This window comes from Carettochelys insculpta, chromosome 1 (assembly GCF_033958435.1).
Source record: "Carettochelys insculpta isolate YL-2023 chromosome 1, ASM3395843v1, whole genome shotgun sequence".
NCBI lineage: Eukaryota > Metazoa > Chordata > Testudines > Carettochelyidae > Carettochelys > Carettochelys insculpta.
The window spans coordinates 376,276,239-376,289,208 of record NC_134137.1 but is presented as its reverse complement, the minus strand read 5'-3'; the positions used below and the strand labels follow the sequence as shown (position 1 = coordinate 376,289,208).

Genomic DNA, 12,970 nt, shown 5'->3' with positions numbered 1-12,970 from the left:
CCCAGGAGAAGGCCACCAAGCACACCTGTGCAGCTGCCAGAGCTCTCTCATCCAAGCCCAGTTCAGCTTGTGAGAGCTGATGAGATCACAGCCCTGGGGGGAGAGAGTTAGGGAGTGAGACAGACATGCATGGGAATGCCACCGCCTGTTCCTCTCTGAAAGCCACAGGCAACATCTGACAGCAACTCATTGCCTTCAGCAACTTCTTAACAGCAGGCTGTAGCCTTAGGGAAACCACAGAGCTGCAGCTCATTGTCCCAGCTGTCCTCATCTCAATCTCTGCAGCTGAGCCACCAGTGATGGGTAAAAGCTCAGTCACACGATGCCAGAAGAATAACAGACGATGAAGTACCTGTGGGTGAGCAGGAAACCTGGAGCTATTAGAGCACACAACACTCTAGAGAGACAGACACAGCAGGGCTTCTGACATGAACAAATGCTTCTAGGCAAAGTGACACAGGTGAGCTGCTTGGGCCCACGTAGTGATCTTTAGAGGTTCCTGAGCACTGTGGACCATTCAGCCCTTGGCCCCTTTTCTGAGGCAGCCTCTAGAGTGACAGTCCCTGCCTTTCACACGCTACTTACCTCTGCCAACAGTACTATCCTCTTTCCGTCTGGCCAGATGACATGGTCTACCTGAGATCTCACCCTCTCCCAGGTCAGCTCTGGTGTGCGTAAGCTCGCCTGAAACAGCATTTAAATAGATCAAATTCTGGCAACACAGCAGAAAATGGCAGCTACAAGGCATCGGGGAGAGGGGAAGTAAAACAGACTTTTCACTGACACTGCTCTGGGCTTACAGATTTCTCCAGGCCTGATCTCTAACTCCACTGAACTTAGACATTATGAATCATACATGGATCACTTATTAATTTATTATAGGCTGGAGTCCTAACAGCAGCTGTGGTTTGAATGATTCTGGCTGCAAAGCTAGCTTAAAGACAGGATGAAAACTGACTAGTAGTCATGGCCATTAGGCCCTCTCGTTGCTGGTTTCACCTTTCTTTCCAGCTAATGTACAGAGAGATGACGACTGTAAGGGCAAAACAACCCTCTCTCCTATGGGACTGCATACAGCCACAAACCCCTTCTGGGCTGGCAGCGCAAGGAAAAGCTGGTCCTATTTTCCTGCTTATCTCCAGACACATGAGCAGATTTAAAGTCCTGTGCAGTAGTTTGCATACTGCGTGTCTGGGTGCTGAATTCCACTCTGATGCAATTTTAAACCACCAACTTCTAACTCTCAACAACGGTTTAATACCGTGAAAGCAGATGGAGTCCTAGTCAGAGAAGCGCTGCTGTCACTAGCTGGCTGTTGGGAAGAAGGGAAAAAAGGGTCCTCATCCTCTTCCTGGTCTTATTTCTGAAGCTAAACTACTGTGGGCTCAACTCTTTGAATCCTTAGAGGACATCAGTGAAGCTACAAAGGAATTTTTTGCAGTACAGAATAGTTGGTGGGGTGGGCTTATTATGCAGCTCCCTCAGGTCAGACAGGCAAAACAATTAGCACTAGTCAGGCATCACTACTGATGACGGATCTCAGAGGCTTTCAACACTACCAAGCATGAGAGCTAGGTGGGATGAGGAGAACCAATGAAACAAACATAACCCCCCCCCCACCCCGCCCAGGCTATACACCAGAAAACACACCAGTTCTTACCACATCAATTTCAGTGTTGGAATGTCCCATGTTGCACACTATACAGCTGTTCTTCATTCTGTCCAGATGTTCTCTTGTCACTACATTCTTGTTACCTTTAAACCCATAAATATATGGTAATAAATAGGAACACTGACATAACTACAGTAAGTTCACCCACTACAACTGATTGGGTTTTACGCGATGACTTAGAAAAAGGCACTCTTTTTCATGACTTCTCAAAAAAAAAGAAGAAAAAAGCTGAAATGAAAGTTAAAATTTCTCTCTCTCTCTCTCTCTCACACTCACACACTCTCTCTCTCTCTCTCTGACGTGTGAACCTGGCTCTTTGGCTAGCCAATGGGGCAACGCATGTATCCACTCAGGTAAAATAGACAAAAAAAAAACAAAAAAAACCCCACAAAACCTGCTCCCTACAGAATGTCCACCCTGAACTCGAATGAATGAAATGAAATCTCTCTGGGATTTGAATGAGCTCCCCCACAGTGTCTCCACACACTACAGGCTGTTCTGCTGAACTGTGGTATTTTAGTCCTTCCTGTTCCAAGCCAGAGCCCAAAATAGCTGGAGTGTCCTCACAGTATTTCTGTAATGCGGAAGTACCAGGAATCTCTCAGAAAAGAGAATGCAGTGAGCCGGCTCTCGCGAAACATCTAGCTCAGGCTTACAGGCACTTGTTCTAAAGAGCATTTGAACTCTCCGTTGCTTAGGGAAAACCGGTTTTGTGGAGGTCTAGAAATGAGCAGGTCAAAGTCTCGTGTACCTTAGTTGCTGGTCTCCTCACGTGAGCTCAGGTGTTCATTACACTGGACGTGCAAGGAGCTCGGTTGTGGGCAGAGGCGGAAGCGGACTTGACAGCCTTCTGCAGTATTCAGTGGGTGAAGGCAAATGTGCTCTGGCCCTTTTCATAACTCCAGTGGCTGCTGTTCCCCAAGCTAACGCACATGAGTCTATGGCTAGTGACTAATGTGAAAATGCCGCCTTGTTTGGAGGATGATCATTGGCTGCTGGGAGTTAGCAGCTTTACAAGTATCCTACTACCTATTTGTATTAAATCACCGCCCCACTCCAAGGGGAGAAGTTTGACCAGTGTGTCTGGCACATGTCACCCAACAGCTACTCCCATCACTCTGGGACACACGAACCTGTACAGGTGATGACAATATCGACCTGTCTGATCACTTCATTGAGTTTCACAAGGCGGAATCCATCCATGCTGAGAGAAAACGGAGAAAAACATACAGAATTGGAGGGTTGACTGAAATACACCAGACTCAGACACCCCAACAGGAGTCGCAGCTGCCAACGTGAACCCTTTGGGGCCAGGGATTGGGAACCCTCAGTGCAGCACACTGATGGGTCTGTAGTACCCCCAAGAACAGGGCTGGCTCAGAGATGGTTATATGGGGTTTTAAGGGGAAAAGGGCACCATGAAAGTGACAATGTGGGATTCCATGTTTTCTATCAATCATTCCATATCAAAGAGACTCAATCTCTACAAAAAATAAATTAGGTCAACATTTTCACACCTGGATGCCTAACTCTAGACTTAGGCACCACAATTACAGGCCTTAACAGTTCCCACTGACTTCAGTGGGAATTGCAGGTGTCAGCACAGCCAAAAACAAGGCTTTGTTTCTTTAGGGTCCTCAGTACAGATTCATGACTGTCACTCTAGGCCCCCTGAATTGCAACCTCTGGGGTTAGATTTTTGCCATGATACCCACCAAGGTTCCCTCTAATTTCTTCCTATGTGTCCAGAATAAATTTTGTTTCTCATGACACCGCACCTCCATATTGGTGCACAGAACAAAATGAATGTAGTGGGGGTGGGACAGAGGGGTTTGGAGTGTGGGAGGGGGCTCAGGGCTGGAGCAGAGAATTGGGGTGTTGGATGGCCTCAGGGCTCAAGGCTGGAGCAGAGAATTGGGGTGTTGGATGGCCTCAGGGCTCGAGGCTGGAGCAGAGGGTTGGGGATGAGGGTTGCGGGGGGCGGGGCAGGCACAGGCTCTGGAGTTTGGTGTGCAGCCTGCCCAGAGCTGTATCATGGAGAGACGACTGCTCCTAGACTCCTCTTCCTGCAGCAGTGGGTTGGGGATAGAGGGAGGGTCCCCTTTCCCCCTGGCTGTGGTAGGTCCATGCCAGGGCTGGGCTGGGCCACCTCTTCTCCCATCACAGTAGGTCCCTACCAGGCCTGCGTTGGGGACCCCTCCTTTGGCAATAGCACACGTATGCCAGTGCTGTACTGGGGCTGAGGGCGGAGTGCCTCTTCCCTGCCCTTGACGGACCTGTGCTGGGAGAAAAGCATCTCTCCCTGCTGCAGCCCTGAGCCGCGTGGGGCTTAATAGGCAGCTGTGCACCTTAGAGGGAACTCAGGTAACCACCAAATCTCAGTTTCCAAAGTCACCACCCTTATTAAAATCCCTCCTGAGATATCACTTCTATGTTGTCCATGAGGTGTATGGTCATAATTATAATAAAGAACAAATGCTAATTGTTTCCTCCTCTTTTTCCTCGGAGTCCCACCCAAGCTGTGGCTCTTTTGCAGAGGGACGCCACCAAGGAAAGGGCTGGCTACCGCCGTGACTTGCACAGTGCTGGGTATATGCTTGGTCCAAAGCAAGCAAATTAGCAATACGCTAGTCCAGAAGGGAGTCTGCTATTGCTGCATTTCAAGCACTAGTACAACTGCAGAATTCCCCCAGACTGATAAACTGATGCATAAGGGAAAAGGTCTCCAAGCTCACTCCCTTCTAGCTGCACTGCCTCTTGCAGGTTTGTGCATGTCTCCAGACAGACAAAATCAAAGAGGAATGGATCAGTGCTGCTGCATAAGCAAAGCTGATCCTTCACTCTTCTGATCGTAACTGCGTTCTGGAAGTTTGAGGTTAGAAAGAAAGAGGCTGGTGTGGTTAAACATGGTCCTAAAGTTTCTGGTACTTTGCAAAATGACTCTCTTACCTTCCTACCCCTTTTGGCTGCAGTTCTTAAGCATAAGTGGGATCTCCGCAATAAGCCAGATTTCCTTTGGTGAAAACCAGGCCAGAGAATTGCGACACCTGCACATGAGGGGACAGGTGTGTGCTTCCATCCAGCCCCAGCTCCTGCCCCAGGACTTGCACGTGGATGAACTGAGATACTGACATGTTTCCTCAGGGGAACCCCACTGAACACAGCCGAGCAAACACGGCATTCAGAGTTGGAATTCCATTATCACTGCGCTCTGCAACATTCTGGCAGTCTCACAGTCACTTAACCTTCAAACTGGCTCTCAAAAGGGCTGCTATCTCTCATAGCTGAGCGGACTTATCAAAGGCTACAGATTAGCAGGCTGTTCCTGAGGCGGGTGACCCATTGCTGATAGCAGCTGGGAGCAGTGGATCACCCTGAACCTGCAGAACTGGGACAAAGTCATTTTCAGCAATGCTCCAGAGAGTGACTGACTGCCGCTGAGGGAATCCTGGCCTCAGGGTTACTGAGACTGAGTAAAACCTACAGAAGGAACCAGATTCCCCACTGCCCCTTACCAGGCTTGCAGGGCACAGATTGGGTCAATCTCTGTCACATACACTATGGAGCCCATGGCCTTCAAAGCAGCACAGCAGCCCTTTCCAACCTGCAGTGAGAAGAGCACAAGGGCAGCAGGTGAGAAGCCACATGCACAGCAAGCACTGTGTGCTCCCTACAGAGAAAGGAAAAAAATCTTCCCTCTTATAAATCTACTCTTGGCTCTGTATTCAGCCCAGGTGTACCCCGCTGCTGTAAGCTGCATGCACTGACACACAGAGGAATAAAAATGGCCCTTGAAATATGGAGCATAACTAACCGGAGTGCTACCAGAAACAGGTCCCAAAGCAAAACGCCGCAGCCAAATTCAATGCAACTTTAGATGAGGCTGGGTCCGTCCCAGTCTTTGTGGCCAGTACGAGAGAACACTGCTTTAAAATCCTGGATTCCGTTTAACTCCAGGAATATGAGGGATCTCGATCAGGCCCCAAGGAGAGAACACCACAACCGTATGTTTGAAAAATTCCATTCCAGTACCCCACAGTTCCTTTCCTTCAGAGCTCCCATGCACAGCAAGCAGCCAGACTGGTGCATTACAAAGACACCACATTTCCTACCTTTGGGAAGCCTAAGAATATGTCTGTGTTAATGATGATACAGTGACATACCTGAGAGACCACATCTATAATGCTGTCAGCCCGGGGAGTAAAGGCACACTACAGTGACAAAAAGGTCTTTCCACTGTGGGACTCCAACTCCTCAAGTGATGGTAATGGGGCAGCGGAAGCACTCTTTCATACACCTCATTTTGCCCATGCTGGGGAACAGGTTAACACAGCTACAGTGCTCAGGGTGTTATTTTTCACACCCCTGAGCTCCACGGCTATGTTATAGATCAGACCTTAGGGTTTCTTACAATCATTAATCTACTTGTACGGCTCCGGATCAATGTTTTACTCTCCCAGTGTTAACAACTTTACCCTTTACACACTCAGTAAACCTGATAGCAGAATTCAAGAGCATGGCTGACTGGCCAAGAATTCCCCTAATGTGTTTGCACAAACATTCCTTGGGCTTATTGGAACATGTGGCCACCATGTGCATTCAACACTTAGATTGCAATCAAACCACCTGATGTTTGTGCAGTGGCTCTTGTGAAATGATCTGGAGGTTCTCAGTCCAGATCAGAACACATCCCACCATAACTGCTACTAACTAGTCCATGTGCCGGAATGTGGAGACAGAACTCCCCACTCTCACCTACACAGATGACCCCTCCAGACCAGGAGTAAAAGCTCATTGGCAGGTCAACATTAAGATGGGATTAACTGATCTTTCTTGGACCATATTTCAGTGGGCAATGCTACAGCAAACCCTCCCCTACCTCCAAACCCACACCAAATTTCTCAGTAATTTTAAAATCTATTGGAACTAAAAAAGAAAAATGCAGAGAAATGGTCGCAGGAGGAAAAACACCCTTTCATTTTTGTTGAATCGGGCCCATTTTTCTGAAGCCTGTTTTAAGATTACTGCAGACAAAGAGAGAAGCCACAGAGATACAAAGCATTCTAGGACTGAGCTACATGAAAAGAAACGCTAATTTTACATGCAGCAACTGTGAGATAACACACAAAGCAAATTCTGTGTGATGAAATATTGAACTGTTACCTCTCCATAGCCACACACCACCACCTGCTTTCCTCCAAACATCATGTCTGTCGTCCTTTTAAGGCTAAGAAAAAGTGCAAGAATTAAAACAGATACTGGATGCTGACCTCAGTGACAGGGCATAAAGGTGAACGTTTGCCAGTATTTAATGGGTAATAACGATAACCTCTTAAAAATAAAACTAGTGCTGCTAATAGATTTTCTCCTGGGAGCTCAGCTGGTCTGAAATTTCCTCCATCAACACCTATTCCACTCCACTTGGTGGGCTGATCATGTTCCTTTACAACAGGACCACTGGAAAAATCCCATTTTTCTTCCTTTAAGTACAATGGTCTAAATGGAGACAGGTGTAAATCCTTTTGATATCAACGGGGATTACATAAGCATATTTCAATGGCAAAATCTAGGCCATTGTCTCTTCTGGGAAATCATAGAATGAGAACTCGAAGGCCCCTCCAAAACCAGCCTTTCCCATGGTAATGTAGAGTTTTGTCATCCAAGCCATGGAGTTACAGTGAAGGAGGGTTTGCTATTCAGTAAACCCTCGATTTAATGGACTAATGGGGTGGAGGGGTGTCTGTTAACTCCCAAAGTCCGTTAAATTAGAGGGTTTAATGTCCACCCACCCCAGCAGGCTCCCCCAGTCCTAGTGCCCCCCGCCTCAAAAAATGCCTGCAACCCACCTCTGCTTGACCTGCTGCTGCTGGAGCAGCTGCTGGAGGCCCCCGCCGCAGATGGAGGCCCCGCTACATGCAGCAGCAAGAGACCCACCACAGCTGAGGGTCCTGCTGCATGCAGCTGGAGCTGCTGACCCCAACCATGGCGGCCTGAAGGGAACCGCCGCCACCTCTGGAGCCACCATGTGCTCCTCCCATCAGGGTGGGGCACACATGCAAGTGCCATCTGCCCACAAATGAGCCCCGCCCAGGTGGGAGGAGCACATGGCGGTTCTGGCAGAGGCTCCGCTAGGCCGTGGCAGCAGTTAAGTCTCCTAACAGTTTTTTGGGAGGTAGGAGAATTTAGCATTTTATGGGACCTGGTTAAACAGATTTCAGGAACAACGGGGAACGGGGCGGGGAACGGGGCTGGAGGACGTCCATTGTTCCCAAAGTCTGCTAAATAGGGGCCCATAAAAATCCAGGGTTTATTGTACAATGGCACCCAGAGGATGTGTTGAAGCTTGGCAGTGGCCCTGCCTTATACTCTGTAGAGACTGCTACAGAAGGCAAATGATTTCCTGGCACAAGCCTGATAATTTGTACAAATAAGACTCTTCCTTCCAGTCTGTTTCCGCTTAGCATCTCACCACAAGTGTCCTACATTACAGTCTATTTTTAGCATGGAAGTAAATAGGTTAGCAGTGCGGGGAAGGCAAAATTCCCTTTCTAGCTGAATTTAGAAAGAAATCCCTGCAGATTAGCTGCACTTTTGCACAGATTGTCTCTTGCCCAGTTTAAGAGGTGTGAGTGAGGCTTTATCTTAGAGCTCAATTTACTTACATTTATCGCAGTTCAACATGACACATCCAGGTGAGGAGGTGATTTTGAATTTCTGCACTGAAAATATTCACTGCTGATTAGCCCCTTACATACATCTGCACCTAACTTTACCTTCTGTCACACTGAAAATCTGGAAGCTAAACTGTCCTTCCACTGTAAGGCCTTTGGGGCACAGACAGTGTTTTCATTAGACGTGTACTTTGTTGAGCATGATGAGATCTTGATCCTTGACTGTGATTTCTTTGGTGGGAAATAGTAAATTACACTTGCCAATTCCCTTTTTCCATTCACTCATGATTTTATAAACCATTATCGTATTCCCCTTTAACCCTCTCTTTTGTAAGCAGAACAGCCCTCATCCTTTTAGTCTCTCCTAATGTGGAAGCCATTCTGTATTCTTGACCACCTTTGCTGCCCTATTAAAACCCTTTTCCAGTTCCACTATATTTTTTTTTTGAGATGCAGTGACCAGCTCTGGATACAGCATTCAATTAGTAGGGGCACCAGCGAGTTTTTATGGTGACATTATAATATTATCTCATTTTTTATCCTTTCCTAGGATAATTCCAAACATTGTCAACTTTTTTGACAATTACTGCACATTGAGCTGAGGTTTTGAGAGAACTACCCACAATGACCCCATGAGTTTGTTCCTCAATGGTAAGAAGCTAATTTAAACCCCATCATTATATAGGTATAGCTGGGATTATTTTTTTGCAATGTGGATTATTACTTTGCATTTTTCAGTTTTGAATTTCATCTGGCATTTTGTTGCCCAGTCACCCAGTTTAGTGGGCCTGTGTCCAATCTAAACGCACCCAAACCTGTAAGTCATAGAGCGTGCTCTAGCTAGTTAGGGAGCTACATACCCGTCAAGAATGGATTCTCTGCAACAGTAGAGGTTGTCAAACTTCTGTTTGGTTACAGAGTCATTGACATTCATAGCTGGGACACAGAGTTTCCCAGCTTTAGACAGCTGATACAACCTGTAAGGAATAAGAGAGAGAACAGGGGATTGAAAAACAGAGATGTTTTCCTATGCTCTTCCTTCACATTTTCCCCTATCTCTCGATAAGCTGTCAAGGAGTGGCACACACCTCTAAAACCAGTCAACATCTATCTATGGACACTCTATGATTTCCTGCATTGGAGGTGTGTCCCTCTTATAAACATATTTCTGTTTGTCCCTTCTCAAAAAAAACTGCCCCTATCAGATTAGAAATCTAGACTAGCACGTTCTGGCCTTTGCCACTTCATGTTTTTATTGAGTGCATGACAGCACGCGTCTTGCAACTTCGGATCAATACCCCACTGATGCCCTTCCAATGCAAACCCTTGTGTTCCTCGAGCCCTCCTCCTACATTTCTTACAATGTAGGTGCAAGAAGCAAGAGCCGGTCACAGGAGGCAGAGATTCAAAACAGCCGTACAAAGTGCACCCATTAAGATGCGTATTTGGACCAAATCACTGATTTAGAATGGTCCAGTAAGCACACTCACTGCAACAAAAGACAAGTGACAACCATGCTACAGTACACGCTTTGCTGAACTTGTATTACGGGCAATGGATAGAAATGCATCTTTCTATGGAAGTTATGATTAACTCCCATGAAAATGAGAACACAAACGAATTAATCTAAATTCTAGACTACAAAACAGGAAGAGAAACTGAATGTATTCTATTGTGTATTCAAGAGTTGACTAGCATCCTGCAAACCAGAATTTCATCAGTCAGCTCTCTCACACACACATTGGGCACAATTATGCCTGTCCAGAAGACCTTCTTGCTCTCTCTTTGCCAAAACCTGAACAACGCTTTTGTGCACAAATTGCCCAAGTGCGTATTTCCTTCATCAGCAAGCCACAAGTATTAGCTCCCAGATGTACTGATTTTCCCACAACAAATACTTCAAAAGCTAAAGGTGTCCACTTGGAGGAAGAGTTTTGTGTTATGTGTGTGCCTCCACTGGCATCCAGAACTCAGATCACAAACAAAAGCAGGGAGTTAGTTAGCTTTAATCTTGTGCGTTGCACTTTACACCCACCACATCTGCAAGAGATGCAGCAAGGACTGTCACTCTCGTGTGGGTCTTCATAGTCACAGTGGACGCTGTAAACGAAGTCCTCAATTGAAACTATAAAGGGCGCGATCCATAGTCTATGCAGACTGAAGGATGCCTACTACTAATACCACCACCACTTTACACTCTGCCTCTCTGACTGCCATTGCTAGAATATGGCCTAATCGGTCCTTTTCTTCACTTTTCTCCTAAAATCTGAATCAGGTTCCAGCCACCACTTCCTGTCTCCACAGTCCCAATTCTCTTTTTCACATCACACCTACATCCCTGTTCTAAACTTCAGCTAGTTTAAGAGAGCTGCAGCCACACAATGCTGTCACTGCAACAATAAAAGACATTCATCCTCCTCCTGGGTCACTTTCATACCCTTCCCTACTGTTCTGAGGCAATCCACCTTCTTCCACTTGCAATGGAATCACTTCCTCTTACAGTATTACTCCTTCCTGTGCACTTCAGTTTGGGATTGGCTCTCGATTTCTCACCATCATCAAAGCCTGCTACACTTTTCCCTGGCATTGTAGCACTAATCCTCACTCCTCTTCTCACCGTCCTTTCCCCTTCACATCCCTGCCAATGCAGGCAATATTATCCCCATTTTATAGATGGGAAAGCAAGAGGTTAGATGCTTTCTCAAGGCTTAATGGCAGAATCAGAATGAGAACTTGGAATTTCCTACTCCTAATCTCAGATTCAGATTATTAAATGTTTTTTAAGCTTATTTTTATATAAAAGGGAGAGTAAGTGTGATTTTTTAAAATTTTTTTAAATCTAGTCCACACCAACAGGAAACTACCCTGAGGCCTGGCTGTAGGATCAAAGTTTACAGCTCTCTGAGATAGAGTATGTCACAGCTTCTTGTGAGTGCTGAGTTGAGTATATGTTAGACATGCATGGGATCCTTTGCACAGAGGCCTAAGTGCTTGCCCAGGATACATCTCCAGTACCTGTGGACACCGGTCACACTCTCTTCTACTATCCCCTTGATCTTCTTAAACATGTTGGGATACTTCTTATAAATCCAGTGGGTCAGGTCCCCTCCATCATCCAAGATCTGAAATAAGAAAGTTGCACCAAGTCACTGTACTGAAATCCAGAGAGGAGTAAATTAATTATTCACAGAAATCCAGCTTCTGACAACTCCATGTCTTTGTATCCTGTGGCCCATACAGCCACTGCAACACCACAGACGAAGCCAAGACGAGGGCTATTCAGTGGAGCACTGACACTTCGTAGCCTGATTTGTTTAATGCAGCTGCAGAGGTTCTACTGAGGTGGTCCATGTTTGTCCCCAGATTAGGGACCATGTGAACAGCAGCAGTGAAAGCTTCCCCCTTTACTCCAGCAAACATAAAGAAGTGACAGGGAAGCCGCCTCTGCCCTTTCTGCTCTGACTGTCATGGCCAAGTAATGGCAATTCTAAGAACTGTTGTGAAACACATCACATTTCACACAGGCCACTGAACACCCTTTGGGCAGCACCTTTTGGCCGCAACCTCCCTGCTGGATTTGAATTTAGAAGTACAAGACTTGCTAGCAGATTACCAACCCATTGAACCATCCAGTCCCCACAAACTAACTGTTTTTACCGTTGGAGATAATAGCCACAGCATGGAAGACATCCCTCATGTTAATGTTCATAAGTTAAAAGTAAAAAGTTAACAGGCAAACTTACTGCTTTATTAAAACAATTAAAATGAGCAAATCTGCTTACGCTGGTTCTATGTTGAACGTAAGTTAAGTGTTCTCTGACAAATTAACACCTTGCTAAGGACCATCATTCAGCCTAGAATTCTTGAAATTAGAGATGTAAAAAGACCCCAGTTGCATGAACAACTTCCTGTTCCTGGGCTGAATTTAAATAATGGCTGTGGACCAATCATGGCCTCTTGAGCACTCTGCCAATCAGCCCAGGAGTGGAGTCCTCTGTCGGAATTCAGCTCCTATTCTAAGCACCATTAGCAGAACCCTGCATGGCAGAATGGCCCTGGCTAGCTCCAAAGACCCCTGAGGACCACAGTTCATGACCCTCCTTGCTGACATGCAGTGACTGAAGACCCACAGAAAGTATTAGAAAAATCTGTCAGCAGTAGTAAGGAAGTGAAGTGATATATTTCTGTCTTTTTCATCCCCTTCCAAGTACCCTGTCCTCAACCCTCACCACTCCTCATTACCCCCTCCCAGCTGAAGCTGACACACAAGAAGGGCGGAGGGCCCATACACGAAGCTGAGCAGGTCTGCTGGGGGGTCTGCGGGAGCCCAGTGTGTTCCAGGAGCACACAGCATCCCTCTACTCTGTGTCCTGAATGCAGCATGCAGCTCGCTGTTGTCTCTGTATCCCAACAGGCAGGCAATAAAGAGCCCGTCTCACACTGCTGCCCCAAAACTCTGCTTTGCTGGAGTCTCACGATAAGCAGCTGCACGCAGGAGTCTAGGCCCCTGTGTCATACTCCTGTGTGGACTATCCCTAGCCGGAATACACAGCCATCCTAAAGAGTACCCAGGCAAGAGCCTTTTATTCCCAGGTTTAGGCTGCACAGGATTTCACCAGGTTCCTTC

At 46.6% G+C, this 12,970-nt stretch overlaps 1 protein-coding gene across 3 annotated transcripts in view; it reads right to left on the bottom strand.

Annotated features, from left to right (window-relative positions):
- AHCYL2 (adenosylhomocysteinase like 2) overlaps positions 1 to 12,970 on the bottom strand; it is a 183,925-nt gene that overhangs the window by 7,211 nt on the left and 163,744 nt on the right. For all 3 annotated transcript variants that reach the window (XM_074975817.1, XM_074975826.1, XM_074975835.1), the window contains exons 7-13: positions 11,359 to 11,465; positions 9,204 to 9,320; positions 6,836 to 6,899; positions 5,188 to 5,276; positions 2,806 to 2,876; positions 1,661 to 1,755; positions 586 to 684 (exon numbers count right to left, since the gene is read on the bottom strand). In XM_074975817.1, the coding sequence (XP_074831918.1) occupies positions 586 to 684; positions 1,661 to 1,755; positions 2,806 to 2,876; positions 5,188 to 5,276; positions 6,836 to 6,899; positions 9,204 to 9,320; positions 11,359 to 11,465 (642 nt within the window). The remainder of the gene's footprint in view (positions 1 to 585; positions 685 to 1,660; positions 1,756 to 2,805; positions 2,877 to 5,187; positions 5,277 to 6,835; positions 6,900 to 9,203; positions 9,321 to 11,358; positions 11,466 to 12,970) is intronic.